The sequence below is a fragment of the Eleutherodactylus coqui genome, chromosome 12, assembly GCF_035609145.1.
Source record: "Eleutherodactylus coqui strain aEleCoq1 chromosome 12, aEleCoq1.hap1, whole genome shotgun sequence".
NCBI lineage: Eukaryota > Metazoa > Chordata > Amphibia > Anura > Eleutherodactylidae > Eleutherodactylus > Eleutherodactylus coqui.
The window spans coordinates 104,278,189-104,295,251 of NC_089848.1; the positions used below are offsets into that span (position 1 = coordinate 104,278,189).

General features: G+C 46.1%; 1 protein-coding gene across 2 annotated transcripts; it reads right to left on the bottom strand.

Moving 5' to 3' along the window:
• Nucleotides 1–2,771: 2,771 nt before the first annotated feature.
• IDI1 (isopentenyl-diphosphate delta isomerase 1) lies at nucleotides 2,772–15,415 on the bottom strand. Of its 2 annotated transcripts, none has more exons than XM_066584751.1 (5): nucleotides 15,092–15,415; nucleotides 10,894–11,054; nucleotides 9,292–9,384; nucleotides 8,284–8,414; nucleotides 2,772–3,376 (listed from the first exon to the last, which is right to left on the bottom strand). In XM_066584751.1, the coding sequence occupies exons 1-5, from the start codon at nucleotides 15,199–15,201 to the stop codon at nucleotides 3,059–3,061; spliced, it is 813 nt and encodes a 270-aa protein (XP_066440848.1). In that variant the 5' UTR covers nucleotides 15,202–15,415; the 3' UTR covers nucleotides 2,772–3,058. The 2 variants fall into 2 exon arrangements, with proteins under 2 accessions (XP_066440848.1, XP_066440847.1); XM_066584750.1 differs by having other exon boundaries at nucleotides 10,894–11,057; nucleotides 15,092–15,414.
• Between the last annotated feature and the right edge of the window lie 1,648 nt (nucleotides 15,416–17,063).

Genomic DNA, 17,063 nt, shown 5'->3' on the forward strand with positions numbered 1-17,063 from the left:
AGAAGATGTCAGGAAGCTGGTCAAGGAGGAGGTGCAGTCAACAACCCTGCCCTTTAAGGACGCCATGCAAATTAAGAGATCCGATGGATCGGAAGGCTGAGGGCCTGATAAGGTCTTGGGAAGCAGCGGCTAGTACCCTCAGACCAGGGGTTGCAGCCACATGTCTGGCCAGAACCCTAGGAGTATGGCCGGAGCTCCATATATCTAGCAAGACACCGAGGGAGCAAAAGATAAATTCTCTCCCGATTCTGAAGATGGCCGCAAATTTTCTGGTAGATGTGTCAGCGGAGATGGTAAAGCTCTCAGCAAAGGTGACAGCCCTGTCCAATTCAGCCAGAAGAGTTTTATGGCTAAAATCCTGGTCGGGCGATCTAGCCTCAAAAAACAGTGTGCTTGCTCCCATTCTACAGCCAATTCCTCTTCGGCCCGAACCTCGACAAAATTCTCGAGAAGGCACCCGACCGGAAGAAGGGTTCTCTAGAGGAGAAACAACAGAAGAGGAAGAGCTTTTTTTCGGGCCCCACCGCCATCTCTGCTGGTGGTCTACATTAGAAACCACTGAGGAAGGTGGGAGAGGAAGGAGCTTTTAACCTCTCCCACCCAGGAGGAGGCTATCTCAAGTGGTGCTGTCGTGGAGACTCCTAAAAACCCTATTATCGGGTATGTATAATCACCCTTTCCAAGGCTTTGATTTACCCAAATGTGACAGACGCTGGAAGTGGTCTGCGATGTTTATCCAGCCTCTGTTTGAAGACTTCCATTGAAGGATAACTCACTACCTCCTGTGGTATCCTGTTCCACTCATTGATCTCCCTTGCTGTCTAATATCTAATCTGTGTCTCCTCCCTTCCAGTTTTATCCCATTGCTTCTAGTTTTTCCTTGTGCAGATGAGAATAGGGCTGATCCCTCTGCACTGTGACGGGGGGGGGGGGGGGGGGGGGGGGGGGGGGGGAGGAGGAAGGGACAGGGGGAATAGGGTAATGTAAAATTTTGATGTTTGCCGCGAGATAACCCCTTTAATGTTTATAGTCTACATTTTTTTTAGTCCTTCAAAAACCTTACAATTCAGCACCCTTTTTGGTGGCTATTACCTCCATGAGATGCATATCTGCCCTGTTAGTCCCCCTTGGTGCTTTATGAAGACAAGACAGTGCTCCTTCCTACCAAAGCTGTTTCCTTCAGTTTCAACAGAGTTTATCCTACCATCTTTGTCTAACATCAGCTCATACCACATCGGGGAGGAGTAAGAGCTCTAGGATTTTGTGAAAGCTGATGAAATCCATTTTGCTTCTCCCATTTCCCTTTAATTGTTCTGAATTGTCCCACCAGACAATATAATAAAACGTTTTTTGCCTTGTTCATAGGGAGACACGGCACCCACCCAGGTGTTTGCATTGAGAAACAGGTTGCTTCCCCATTTGGGCTGTCTCTGGTGGTGGTTTACATAGTTGCAAAGAATAACTTGATTGAAGAAGTTCTAGTGCTTTCGTACAAACTGCTGTAGCTTCGTGACTGCAGGAAAGTTATAGCTGGTAGGAGGAGCTAACTTTTTGCTTAGTCTGCTTCCTAGGAGCAGCAGTTATATGCAAGGTCTTTTCTGTGTACACCCATTGAACGAGACAAAACATTTTTACAGTGAGTGTCTTTTTTGCAGGAGCTGTATTCAATAGTGCTACTTAAGTGTTGAAACTCTTACATTAGGTCGGATAGAATGGAGAAACACCACAGTTGCATTACTTTTTGGGGTTGTGTGTATGGTGTTTGATGCAAAAAACCAAAAACACATTCTGTGGGCCAGTATAATTGCAATAACAAGCTTCTGGTTTTCTTTTTTTAATTTAGCCCAGAACGACAATCAATAAGCCTTTTTACGGCAGCTATTGGGCTGCTCTCATAGGCACTTTTTACTGCGGCGTCATACAATTACATGTTCCAGTCAGATTACTTCACCGCTTACAACAGTAAGGCTACCCACTGACTTTGGCTGCAACACTGGTCCCAAGGCCAAATATTGCAAGGTATCCCAGCCATCTCCTAATACAATAGAAGGCAACATGGGTTGGGTTGTGACTCACATGTAGACTTTTTAGCTTCGAAGATCAAAGAGCTATCCTGACTGACTGTTATTATATATAATAGAATATATTACTATATCATATTTCTCACATCAGCCTATGCAAACATATTATATGTATATCTTCCTTCTTAGTAAAAGCACAGCATCTAAATGGTTACCTTGTTCATTATACACTAGTATGTATTAGATTAATGTCTTCCATCTCCTATGCATGGTTCTTAGGTTCGGGCCACCCTTCCCACAGATCTTTTAATCAGCAGTGGTGTATCCCAGAGTGCTCTGCTGAGAAAGAAGCTACTCCATCCCACCACCTTTGCATTTTTAGGATAATGAACACAGTAGAAGTTTAATTTCTTCTGTTCCTTGGAAATCACATTTTATTAGTAACACCTTAAGGCGTTAACATATGTTAATCATTAGAAACTAAAAGCCAATCATGAGTTCTTATGACTTTATGGACATATATACCCCAAATGATGTAGCAATAGAGGTTTGTACCATAAGTTCATTAATAAAACAGATCATATTGCCTTTGATCCAGCTGTGTGTCCTTGGCTATACATCGTTGTGCATGCACTTCTCAATAACCAATTTGGAACAGACAGTGAAATCAGAGGGATATGATTTTTCCCCAAAACACCAGTCTCATGGCCAGTCACCATATATCTCTAGCTTAATAGTCAAATGAGCATTTCCATTTCTCGAAGACTAAATGTGCATTTAGTTTTTATTGCAGTCATGAAAAAGTCAGGGCTGACAGATTAATCAATATTTTCAAGCAAAAGGGCAATTCATTTCAGAAATACTTTTTTTCCAATTAGGTTTCGCCTCTCCTACCTAGAACGGCGCTTTAGAAGGTAACTATCTCCCCCTCCTATTTCACACCGATCTGCAGTACTCGTCCGGGCCTTAATGCTGTGTGTATCTGTAGAAGTAGGGTACGGCCACCACACCGTATGGTCAGTCTCTACCTTTCAAGTTTACAAACGATGGATTTTACTGTGATCCTCAAAGGACTTTAAGTTTTCTAGGTTGTCCCACCAGTTATATAGAAAAGTGTCCACAATGAGCTGGAACCAAGGCGTGACCTTCAGCTCCTGCCGCTTGGCCCTTTCAATTAACTTCTTCAGCTCTTCTTTTGACACGTAGCAATGACTTTTGATCTCGTTGGGATCAGGATCGACAGCCACGTCCTTCTGAATTAACAGGATGTAATCTATTTCATGTTCGCCCCAGATGCCGTCTGAATGCATTTTGTACTGCATCCTCGTTAGGTACCGAAATTCATCGGGTTTTACCTGGAAGTAAATAAAATAAATCACTGTGCTGCCAAGTGTCCATCAAATACAGCGACTTCCTGGGAAGAGAAGTTAAAGGGGTTGTCCCACGGCAGCAAGTGGGTCTATACACTTCTGTATGGCCATATTAATGCACTTTGTAATGTACATTGTGCATTAATTATGAGCCATACAGAAGTTATCAGAAATTATTCACTTACCTGTTCCGTTGCTAGCGTCCTCGTCTCCATGGTTGCCGTCTAATTTTCGCCATCTAATGGCCAAATTAGACGCGCTTGCGAAGTCCGGGTCTTCTGCTTTCTCAATGGAGCTCCGTGTAGCTCCGCCCCGTCACGTGCCGATTCCAGCCAATCAGGAGGCTGGAATCAGCAATGGACCGCACAGAAGCCCTGCAGTCCACCGAGGGAGAAGATGCCGGCGGCCATCTTCACCGGGTAAGTAAGAAGTCACCGGAGCGCAGGGATTCAGGTAAGCGCTGTCCGGTGTTCTTTTTTAACCCCTGCATCGGGGTTGCCTCGCGCCAAACGGGGGGGGGGGGGGGGGGGTTGGGAAAAAAAAACCCCGTTTCGGCGCGGGACAACCCCTTTAAGGGAAATTACATGTACGCTGAGGGGCAACATCAGAGACCCCATCTAGTAGCCATTAGACCTTCTTTAGCCTTCAGAACGGCAGCAATTCATTGTGGAGTAGATTCAACTAGGGGATGAAATCATTTCTTGTAGATACCACAAATTAGATGGAACACCAACAAATGGAGTCATTCACCACTCAAGATGTATAAAACAAGGTTCATTAGTCATCATATTAAAGGGGTTGTCCCGCGCCGAAACGGTTGGCTGGAATCGGCACGTGACGGGGCGGAGCTACACGGAGCCGGCATTCTACACGAGCGGCCCCATAGAAGACTGCAGAAGACCCGAACTGCGCAAGCGCGGCTAATTTGGCCATCGGAGGGCGAAAATTAGTCGGCTCCATGGGAACGAGGACGCCAGCAACGGAGCAGGTAAGTATAAAACTTTTTATAACTTCTGTATGGCTCATAATTAATGCACAATGTACATTACAAAGTGCATTAATATGGCCATACAGAAGTGTATAGACCCACTTGCTGCCGCGGGACAACCCCTTTAACATACATTTCTGAAGCACTGATGACGACACTGAGATCTAGGAATCTAAAATATCTTAGTTAAGAGTAATTATGTACCTCAAGTTAAAAATCCATTTCATTCTAGTGTTAAGAAATGTAGGTTTTCCATGCGGGGAGCATGACCCGTCTAAGAACATAAGGCCCAGGGCTTTATCCCAGCACAGTGGTCTAAGACCTGAGATAACACATTTTAGAAGGTTTCTACAGCGATATAGAAGTGGATTCTTTACTGTAAGAGCAGTGAAACTGTGAACACGCTGCTTGACGATGTGGTGAGGATGCTCTCAAAGATTTTAACCCCTTAGTGGCGGAGCTTTTTTTGCTTTTTTTCCCCCTCCTCCCTTTAAAAAAAAAGAAATAAAAAATCGTAGCTCCTTTATTTATCCATCGACATCGCTGTATGAAGGTTGTTTGCGGGACAAGTTGTATTTTTCAGTGGTGCTATTTATTGTACCATATAATGTACAGAAATAAAAAAAAAAAAATAAGCGGAGAGAAATGAAGAGGAAAAAAAAAAAAAACACAACGACATCCCGCCATCTTTCTGTGCATCCTGTTTCTACAGCGCACAAACTGCAACAAAAATGACCACAACTTTATTCTATGAGTCACTACGATACCAAACTTGGTATTTTTTGCTGTACTACTTGTATTTATTTTTTTTAAATATTTCATTTTTAAAATTTATTTTCTGTGTCCATTTTTTCTGTCGACATAGTTGAGCGGGGGCTCGTTTTGTGCGGTACGTCCTGTCGTTTCTGTTGGTACCATTTTCACATATAATTGACTTTTTGATCACTTTTTATTACATTATTTTCCTTGGAGATGGGGTGACCAAAAAAAGTGCATTTCTGGCGTTCTTTAATTTATTTTTTTTTTGGACCTCGTTCACTGTGCGGGGTAAACAATACATCAATTTGATAAATCTGACTTTTATGGACGCAGCGATACCAAACACGTATTTTGGGATTATTTAGATTTTATTGCAAATATGCAAAAGGGGTTTTTCAAACTTTCATTACTTTTTAAAAATAATTAGTAAAACTTTATTGATCTTATTTTTACACTTGCTTTTAGTCCTCCTAGAGGACCACAACCAGCGATGCTTTGTTCGCTCCTACAGTATGACGTTATGCTACAGCATTAAGTCATACTGTTTTGACAGGCAGTCTATTAAGCCACCCCATGGGGATGGCTTGATAGGCAGTCTGGTAAGGCAGCTATGGGGCCTTTTCTGCGTGGTTTACACATACCCAGAGGGTTTTAGCAGCGCAGACGCCATTTGATGCTTTTGGTTTGTCCTCACATCAGCTTTGGGGTCTACTGTTGAGCGGTCCTGAGTCCCGGACATTTGAGTGTCCGGTGTTCTTTGGAGTCTGCAGCTCTCCACCTTACTGTGGATGGAACCTGGGGTATTTGTTAAATTCTTCATACATTGTTAAAAGAACGATAGGGTAGGAGAGCGCTCAGGCAAATAAATTAGAAAGTTATGACTGATCGGTAAGTTGCAGCCCGCTGACCAGGATATTCGGGAAATGTCACATCACCATGAAGATGCAGGGACCCCCATCTTTGCGGGATGCTCAGGAACCCAGAACCGCGTATCTGGGACAGGATACTGGTGTGGACTCAATGTGTAGGTAAAATCATGACTAAAAACGTGCCGAGCCTATATTCCCGATCAGTTAACCGCGTGTGCATATACGACTGAAAGGAGGGAATTATGATTTTTCAGAGTTCCTACAATCTCAACCCTCCCTTCTCTGTGTGACCTCAGAGGGGGCGGGGAGAAGGCGTGTACTGATGGATCCTTTATAATGCGGGACCCCAAATTGTCAGCCCCCTGGAGTGCACTTTGAGTGCGGGCTGGCCGGATTTTCCTTTCCATGTGCCTCCACACAAGTGGTAACACCCTTACTCTAATCCTGGTTGTTTTACTGTCTGTATTATCATATGTAGATCGCTTGCCAATTCGGTAACAGAAAAATACAAAAAAGTAAACAAATAAATTGCTACTTTTGAGAATTAAACTATAAATTAATTAGTGAACCTCGTCCGCATTAACAGGAAACCATCTTCCCCGGAGATTGTATTCATAAATCTGGTTCCAGTTTACCGATAGGAAACTGGTGCTGGCAGCTGTACGCATATTGTAGCGCTCAAGTGCGTTGGAACGGATCAGGTGGGCGATTTGAGTTTTCGCTTCACATGCGTGCAGAAGCCTGAGAAAGCTGGGTACAAGTCAGCCTGTATTTTAACTAAGCTTGCAATACTGCAGAGTGATCAAAGACAAGATCGATGGGCATCGTCCCTTCTCCTGCCCAGTGCGGGACAAATTGGTTGCAGTGCAGTCAGGCAGATTGCTGTAGAATTGTGGTCATAGGTGATGGTCGTTTGTCCGGGGTCTCACCGAGTTGGGAACCAGTCACTCCACAATCTAAGCCTCCTCCAAGCCTGTACCTGACAGTCACCAAAGTGCATAAGATGAGTTGTGTACATAATGCTGATATATACGGGGAAGGAGAGAAGCTGTCTGGCACTACTTATTTATGCCATTATACATGGTTATCAACACCACATAGTTTTAACCCCTTCCTGCTGTAGGATGTACATTTACTTTTTGCATGTTCGGGGTATGTATGAAGGATCACGTGGCAATGTCCCTTCATACAACATGGGCACCATCTGTTTCTTACAGGCAAAACCCGGCGACAGCTCCGATAAGCCACGCGGCTTATCAGAGTTCTTAACCCTTTAAATGCAGCTGTCAATTCAGTCAGCAGAATTTAAATCCCCCTACCGACGTTCAGGGGTCCCATACGGCGATGGGATGAACTGGGGGAGAGAAACTTTTTGACAGTGAGGTTGATGAATGTGTGGAACAGGTTACCATGGGAGGTGGTGACTTCGCCAGTGGAAATCTTCAAACCAAGGCTGGAAAAGACATTTGTCTGGGATGATTTAGTGATCCTGCACTGAGCGGGGGGCTGGACCTGATGACCCTGGAGGTCCCTTCCAACTCTACCATTCTAGGACTTGTTAGATCAACAGTGTTGTATTTGGCTGCCCCCAACTGTACAGCATTTGATGGTCAGAACAATTCTGGACAGCCTCTTTCGGCAACAAGTTATTTCTGTGCACAGGTTTCTCCTTCACTGAATGCCTTTCCTCGATCACACCATTCTCAGTATAATTTCCACACCGTTACATGATAAAACCCCACAAGGTTGGCAGTGGCATCTTGGCCCGGCTAGTCTAGCACCGATGACCGGACCTTATTCCAGGGCTCAGATCACTGGATTTTCCCATCTAATGTGGATTCACACTGAAATGGATCTACGAAAAGCTTTTCATGTGACTGTAAGCTGCACTCCGGGGTCACGGGGAGGATTCCTGTACAGCAGAGCTCCAATCCTGAGAGAACTGAGGTCTAATAAAAGTGGCCAGAGTATGTTGTAATATAGGGCTGTTTCGTTGCACAGTCTGCACTTTTCTTGGGTGAACACATTTATACATAAAATCCCAGAATGCAAGAATAATATCTTCAGACTGTCCGCCTGGCAGGCTTACGGTTATGCAGGAGACAACCCAAGACTGCAGGCGGGTAGGAGCCAGATGTCAGGGGAGGCACGTTGTACCAAAGTGCATTAAATGAAAGTGAACACGCAAACCCAATGTCATACAGATGACTGACGGATCTCCAACAAGGTCAACCAGAGGGTCACAATCAATCACACATACACACATACACACATACCTGTTCGAGTGGAATACCGAGTTCGGACTTCAAGCGTCTCTGGGCAGCTCGTCGCACTCCTATAGCGTCTTCTTCCTCAGTTTCCGAGGGGGTGTAGAGGGGGTGACTGCAGCACGTGTTTGTGTAACAATCTAGGACGGGATATAGGAATTAACATAGAGACCCTCCAGGACACCCCAACACTATAAAGCTAATTTCTTAACACTACAGTAGACTATTGTGTTGTCATAGTGTAACTAGATATAAGGACGCCCACGTAAGCCCCTAAACTGGGTACCACGACTTCATGGAGCTTACAGACAAGGATCCTTAAAGACTCCATCAGCAGCTCACCCTTCACCACTGAGCACTACAGAGTCCCCAAAAGATGAGAACCTGTCACTAGATTCATGCTGCCCCAACCACAGGCAGTGCGACCCTAGGAGAGGTACACAATGTACCCCCATGGCAGCTTTATTCCGAAATGCTGCAGCATATCCGTATAGACCTGCTGAGACTTACTAATACTGGCTAAAAGATAGTGCAACCATAGACTAGACAGTCTTAACCCTTTCCAATCCAGTGTCTGCCCTCATCCAACATTAAGATCTCCCTGTACAGCTCCGATGGCGATCAATACGTTTTTAGCAGTATGCAGAACAGAGCCAATGGGCGATGTGGTCCTCAGGATAGGTCAGCCATAGTTAATTGATGGTGGACCATTACTCAGGATCCCTGCAGATTAGCTGTTATCAGGCCCAATGACAGTGCTGACTGAGCCAAAAGCTGACAGCTCTGTCCACAGGCAGTGGCCCAGTTTGGTACTGCAGGCATAGCCCCCATTGAATTCCATGCAATACCAACCCCGGACTGCTGCAATGCTGATAGAGCTGTCAGCTTCTGACTCGGCCAACACTGACAGCTGATCAGCAAGAACCCAATCAATTATTTAAGACGTTTCCTGCTTTTCCGCTCGGCTATGGGGATTCCCCTTTTCTGCTCCCCGAAATACAAAATGTAGAAACAAACCTGGAAAAGTGATCTTCGCGTCGGATCTTTGTTGTAACAAGAGTTTGTTTTCGGAGTTAAACAAGAAGACGCTGAAGGCTCTGTGCAGCAGACCTGCAATACAAACAGTTGGTTACTGGATATATACATCAGGGGTTGGGGCACACAAGCAGCCTGAAGCTACAGGGAACATCCGGCTTCAGGATCGTGTGCTGCACACACAGCAGCCACTGCTCTATACGGGGTCACGGGGCATGTAGGCTTCTATAGCCAATCTTATTACCCAATAAGTCTTGTCGTGAGGGAAGAACCCCTTTAAGGGTGCCTTCACCCATAGTGGATTTTGGCGAAAACCCCAAATCAAAATCCACAACATTTGGTGCAAATTTTGTGTGTTTTTTGATGTGCAGCAGATCTTATCCTCCCCATTGAAAGGGTTAAAGGAGATGTCCCGCGCCGAAACGGTTTTTTTTTTTTTTTAAACCCCCCCCCCCCCCGTTCGGCGCGAGACAACCCCGATGCAGGGGTTAAAAAAACCACCCGCACAGCGCTTACCTGAATCCCGGCGTCTTCATACTCACCTGGTGAAGATGGCCGCCGGGATCCTCTGTCTTCATGGACCGCAGGGCTTCTGTGCGGTCCATTGCCGATTCCAGCCTCCTGATTGGCTGGAATCGGCAGGTGAGGGGGCGGAGCTACAGGGAGCCCCATAGAGAAGAGGAGAAGACCCGGACTGCGCAAGCGCGGCTAATTTGGGGACACACACACACACACACGCGCGCGCACGCACGCACGCACGCACGCACGCACGCACGCACGCACGCACGCACGCACGCACGCACGCACGCACGCACACACGCACACACGCACGCACACACGCACGCACACACACACACGAGCAAGCAGGAACGGGGGAGTTGGTAAGTAAATATATGGCACCCCGGACTCAGCGGGACTATTGTCCTATGAACAATAGGACTTTATGCTACTTATAGCTGACAGTTTCCCGTTAACTACAGGAACCAGCATCACACCATCCATATGTGTCCTACTGTGCTTCGGCCCAGAATACCAGACCCAGCAGCATGGGCAAGGGTGGCACTGTGTCAGGTACTGAAACGCGTACAGCAGACGTTCAATCTGCTTATCTATAAGTGAGGTGGGGCACCTCCTACACATTGGCTGATTTGCATTGCGAAGTGCGTGGCGGGCATCCGCCTCCAGACTGCAGCAAATACCACCCCATAGCATGCATTGGCAAAACGTTATTTCATCGCCACGAGCAGAAATCTATTGCGATTTTCTGCTCGCGGAGAAAAAAACGCAGCGATTCTGTGCAGGCTATGCACAGCCGGCTTCCATTGAAGTCAAGGGAAGCCGTTCGTGCGGTGGCACATCCGCAGTGAGCACTGCGGAAGTATTGCGGGATAGGCTTAATTGCAGAGCGCGCCGGCGCCTACATGAAGGAGTGCCAGCCGGCACATTCGCAGCGCTGAACAAGTACGCTGGGGTCACTGGGTTGAACTCTGCTGTGGGAATCCTGCATGCCAGGTCTGACCCGCCCGTGAGCAGGAGGCCTTGGGATAGACCATGGTTGCGGTCGCTCGCCAGCGCCTGCTTTACCTTTGTCGATGTTCGCGTTCAGGTGACAGTTCTTCTTGGTGTCGGCTCCAATGATCTTGTCGTTCTCATCGACCAGAATGCACATCTCCGCCAGCAGCTGAACCTGCTTGTCATCTAGACTGTCTGTGTTCACCTCCGGCATGGCTGATCTGTATATCCTGCTGCTGAAACAACAGGGTCATGTTTAGCTGGAGGTACAAAAAACCTGAACGATCACAGCTGAAGCGCAACCTGCCTGACTCAACGAACATTCAGAGACCAGGAAAACCACTAAACCCTAAACTGGGATCCCCCCCCCCTCCCCCTTCCTCTTCCCAAAAGAGGACCCGTCATGAAAAGCAGGGCACGCTACGTGCATTTTTCTGGTTTTAGCCCAATCTGTTCGATTGAAATCGAATTTCCAGAATGGAGAACCGACTGCTGATTTTTATGCTGATTTCACCCCTTTTATTTGAAGTAGTAAAATTCACAAGGGGAAAAAATAATAATGTCACACTGCAGATCCCCCCCCCCCCCCCCCTTAGGGTCTGGAACAGACGGACTGAAGTCTCCTTCTGCCGATACGGTCAGATGTGGCAGACTGTCCACGACACATTCTGCTGCATTAACTCCATGGCATTTCAGAACATGTGTGAACAAACCCTACGGGTACATGGGGCGGCCTGGGGAGGTTTACTAGTTATATCACTAGGTTACTGGAGATGGGGCCAGCAGTGTAATATTACAGGTTATATCCCTAGATTACTGGAGATGGGGCCCGGAGTGTAATAATATTACAGGTTATATCACTGATTACTGGAGATGGGGCCCGGAGTGTAATAATATTACAGGTTATATCACTGATTACTGGAGATGGGGCCCGGAGTGTAATAATATTACAGGTTATATCACTGATTACTGGAGATGGGGCCCAGTGTGTAATAATATTACAGGTTATATCACTAGGTTACTGGAGATGGGGCCCGGAGTGTAATAATATTACAGATTATATCACTAGGTTACTGGAGATTGGGCCCCCCTAGTGTAATAATATTACAGGTTATATCACTAGATTACTGGAGATGGGGCCAGAGTGTAATATTACAGGTTATATCACTAGATTACTGGAGATGGGGCCAGAGTGTAATATTACAGGTTATATCACTAGATTACTGGAGATGGGGCCCGGAGTGTAATATTACAGGTTATATCACTAGATTACTAGAGATGGGGGCCTAGGGTGTAATAATAATACAGGTTATATCACTAGATTACTGGAGATGGGGCCCGGAGTGTAATAATATTACAGGTTATATCACTAGATTACTGGAGATGGGGCCCGGAGTGTAATAATATTACAGGTTATATCACTAGATTACTGGAGATGGGGGCCACAGTGCAATAATACAGGGTATATCACTAGATTAGGGGAGATGGGGCCCGGAGTGTAATATTACAGGTTATATCACTAGGTTACTGGAGATGGGGCCCGGAGTGTAATATTACAGATTAGATCACTAGGTTACTGGAGATGGGGCCTAGGGTGTAATAATATTACAGGTTATATCCCTAGATGACTGGAGATGGGGCCCGGAGTGTAATATTACAGATTAGATCACTAGGTTACTGGAGATGGGGCCTAGGGTGTAATAATATTACAGGTTATATCCCTAGATGACTGGAGATGGGGCCTGGAGTGTAATAATATTACAGGTTATATCACTAGGTTACTGAAGATGGGGCCCGGAGTGTAATATTACAGATTAGATCACTAGGTTACTGGAGATGGGGCCCGGAGTGTAATATTACAGATTAGATCACTAGGTTACTGGAGATGGGGCCTAGGGTGTAATAATATTACAGGTTATATCCCTAGATGACTGGAGATGGGGCCCGGAGTGTAATATTACAGATTAGATCACTAGGTTACTGGAGATGGGGTCCAGAGTGTAATATTACAGATTAGATCACTAGGTTACTGGAGATGGGGCCCGGAGTGTAATATTACAGATTAGATCACTAGGTTACTGGAGATGGGGCCCGGAGTGTAATATTACAGATTAGATCACTAGGTTACTGGAGATGGGGCCCGGAGTGTAATAATATTACAGGTTATATCACTAGATTACTGGAGATGGGGCCCGGAGTGTAATAATATTACAGGTTATATCACTAGATTACTAGAGATGGGGGCCTAGGGTGTAATAATAATACAGGTTATATCACTAGATTACTGGAGATGGGGCCCAGAGTGTAATAATATTACAGGTTATATCACTAGATTACTAGAGATGGGGGCCTAGGGTGTAATAATAATACAGGTTATATCACTAGATTACTGGAGATGGGGCCCAGAGTGTAATAATATTACAGGTTATATCACTAGATTACTAGAGATGGGGGCCTAGGGTGTAATAATAATACAGGTTATATCACTAGATTACTGGAGATGGGGCCCGGAGTGTAATAGTATTACAGGTTATATTACTAGATTACTGGAGATGGGCCCAGAGTGTAATAATATTACAGGTTATATCACTAGATTAGGGGAGATCGGGCCCGGTGTGTAATAATATTACAGGTTATATCACTAGATTAGGGGAGACGGGGCCCGGTGTGTAATAATATTACAGGTTATATCACTAGGTTACTAGAGATGGGGCCAGAGTGTAATAATATTACAAATTATATCACTAGGTTACTGGAGATTGGGCCCCCCTAGTGTAATATTACAGGTTATATCACTAGATTACTGGAGATGGGGCCCAGAGTGCAATAATACAGGGTATATCACTAGATTAGGGGAGATGGGGCCCGGAGTGTAATATTACAGGTTATATCACTAGGTTACTGGAGATGGGGCCCCGGAGTGTAATATTACAGATTAGATCACTAGGTTACTGGAGATGGGGCCCCGGAGTGTAATATTACAGATTAGATCACTAGGTTACTGGAGATGGGGCCTAGGGTGTAATAATATTACAGGTTATATCCCTAGATGACTGGAGATGGGGCCCGGAGTGTAATATTACAGATTAGATCACTAGGTTACTGGAGATGGGGCCCGGAGTGTAATATTACAGATTAGATCACTAGGTTACTGGAGATGGGGCCCGGAGTGTAATATTACAGGTTATATCACTGATTACTGGAGATGGGGCCCAGAGTGTAATAATATTACAGGTTATATCACTAGGTTACTGAAGATAAGGCCCAGAGTGTAATATTACAGATTATATCACTAGATTACTGGAGATGGGGCCCGAAACGTAATAATATTACAGGTTATATTTTAGATTACTGGAGATGGGGCCCGGAGTGTAATAATATTACAGGTTATATCACTAGATTACTGGAGATGGGGCCCGAAGTGTAATAATATTACAGGTTATATCACTAGATTACTGGAGATGGGGCCCAGAGTGTAATATTACAGGTTATATCACTAGATTACTGGAGATGGGGCCCGGAGTGTAATAATATTACAGGTTATATCACTAGATTACTGGAGATGGGGCCCGGAGTGTAATAATATTACAGGTTATATCACTAGGTTACTGGAGATGGGGCCCGGAGTGTAATAATATTACAGGTTATATCACTAGGTTACTGGAGATGGGGCCCAGAGCGTAATATGTTCAGCAACAGTGTATTCCACATGCGGGTTCTGCGCACAGAATACGCTGTACCAGTCTGCCATAGGTGCCCATGTTTACGCTCACACATGAAATAAAGATGGCAGCATGTTCTATCTTGGTACATATTACGCATGCAGACTCAGCAAGACAGTGTCACATGCGGGCAGCACACTACAAATTATGCTCATGTGAAGCAGCCTTTAGTTAATCTGCACCACTTGCTATGTTCTGGAGGGGGGGGGGGGGGGGATAGCCATCTTGGCCACACAATTATAGAAATTAGAGCTGAATGAGCCGCTCAGATCAACCAATCGGCACACAGCTCTTATCCTACACAAGCCCTTTGGTAAATGAGAGCAATGATCTGATTGGCTGCTGTCGCCAAGCTCCTCGCACATCCTGTGTGACAGGTGATCTACTTTTAGACACCACCTGCTTCAGCTGCCCGGTGACCCGACACAAACTTCTATAGGGTGGCTGATAAGCCGGCACTGAGAGGCGCACACAGCATGGCTGCACTACCCGCTCCACCCCGTTACTCCTGACACCCCCGCCCCGTAGTGGTACAGCCCGACTCTCACCTGCTGAACGGAGCGCTCCTCACACTCTGCCGCAGAGCTGTCCGCAGACTACAAGAGCCACTACTAATGCCCAGCAGGACGCGAGCACCGCCCGCCAACCCGGCCCACATCTCCCAGCCAATCAGAACGAAGGACCACCGCGTCCCACTATCTGCCGATCCGTCTCACACTACACGGCACCGCCCGCCCTCTGCCGCCGTCTGTTTCTCCCAGTACCCGCGCGCTGTAAGGACGCGGCTGCCGATCCGCCACTGGGAGAGACAGCAAGACATCAGTTGCACGAAGCCTACTTATAAGAGGACGTGCTCGAACAGAAACCTGCTTGGCCCCGCCCACTCGCGCGTCACACATCACCCGCGTTGTAAGACACGCCCTAGGTGAGACAGAGAGCGCAGGAGCCCGCCCCCTCTACTATCCCACCTATTGGTTGGCCTACCTGTCAATCAAATGACGTACAAAGGCTGAGGCGTGGCTGTGGCACATGGTGCGGCCATTCACAACCCTGGCACAGAAATTAACCCCTTAGTGACCGGCCAATTATGGGCAATTTTTTTTCTTTTTTTAATCTTTAATATTCTTCTTCATGGACGCCTTCCAAGAAGCGTAACTTTTATGTTCTTCCACCATCGGACTTGTTTCTTGTGGGACGAGTTGTAGTTTCCAGTTTGGGGTGAGAAGGGTTAAAGGGGTTGTCCCGCAAAACCAAGTGGGGTTATACACTTCTGTATGGCCATATTAATGCACTTTGTAATGTACATCGTGCATTAATTATGAGCCATACAGAAGTTATTCACTTACCTGTTCCGTTGCTAGCGTCCTCGTCGCCATGGTGCCGTCTAATTTCAGCGTCTAATCGCCCGATTAGACGCGCTTGCGCAGTCCGGTCTTCTCCCTGGTGAATGGGGCCGCTCGTGCCGGAGAGCTGCTCCTTGTAGCTCCGCCCCGTCACGTGTGCCGATTCCAGCCAATCAGGAGGCTTGAATCGGCAATCGACCGCACAGAGCCCACGGTGCACCATGGGAGAAGACCCGCGGTGCATCGTGGGTGAAGATCCCGGCGGACATCTTGCTAAGGTAAGGAAGAAGTCGCTGCAGCACGGGGATTCAGGTAAGTACTAAACGTTTTTTTTTTTTAACACATGCATTGGGTTTGTCTCGCGCCGAATGGGGGGCTATTGAAAAAAAAACAAACCCGTTTTGGCGTGGGACAGCCCCTTTAACCAAATTTAGGGCTTATTCAGTTTAGCTCCGCCCCCGTCCCGCCCATTGCAAACAGTGGCGAGGGGCGGAGATGGAGTGGAAGCTCAGTGCACTGCTCTCGGTCCCTCCCCCCGGCGGATATACGGACATGTGAATAAGTCCCTTAGTTTTTTTTGTTTGCATTACTTTTATTTTCTTTAAAAGCTGTTTAATTTTTTCTAATTCTTTTCTGCCGCCATCGTCTGACCGCCATGACTTTTATTTTCCTGTTTTTATAGTTGTGTGACGGCTCATTTTTTGCGGGACGCCCTGTAGATTGCGTTGGTATCATTCTGGCGTACAATCTTTTTAATTGTATTTTTCTTGGAGGCAGGGTGACCAAAAAAAACGCATTTCTGGCGTTCTTTTTTTTTTTTTCTGCCGACGTTCACCGTGCGGGGTAAGTAATGCGCTACTTTGATAGATCGGACTTTTACGGACGCAGCGATACTAAACATGTATTTTTGGTTTAAATTCTTTTATTATAAATATGGCAAAAGGTTTTTGTTTTTTAAACTTTTATTACTTTTTTAAAATAATTAATAAAACTTTATGCGTTGTATTTTTACCTTCTACAACAACATGTGATGCTTTGATCGCTCCGGCAGTATGATGTAATACTATTGCATTGCATCATACTGCGATCGGGCTGGCAGTCTATCAAGCCACACCACAGGGATGGCTTGATAGGCAATCTGCTATGAAAGCCATGAGGCCCCCGGCCGCTATGACGC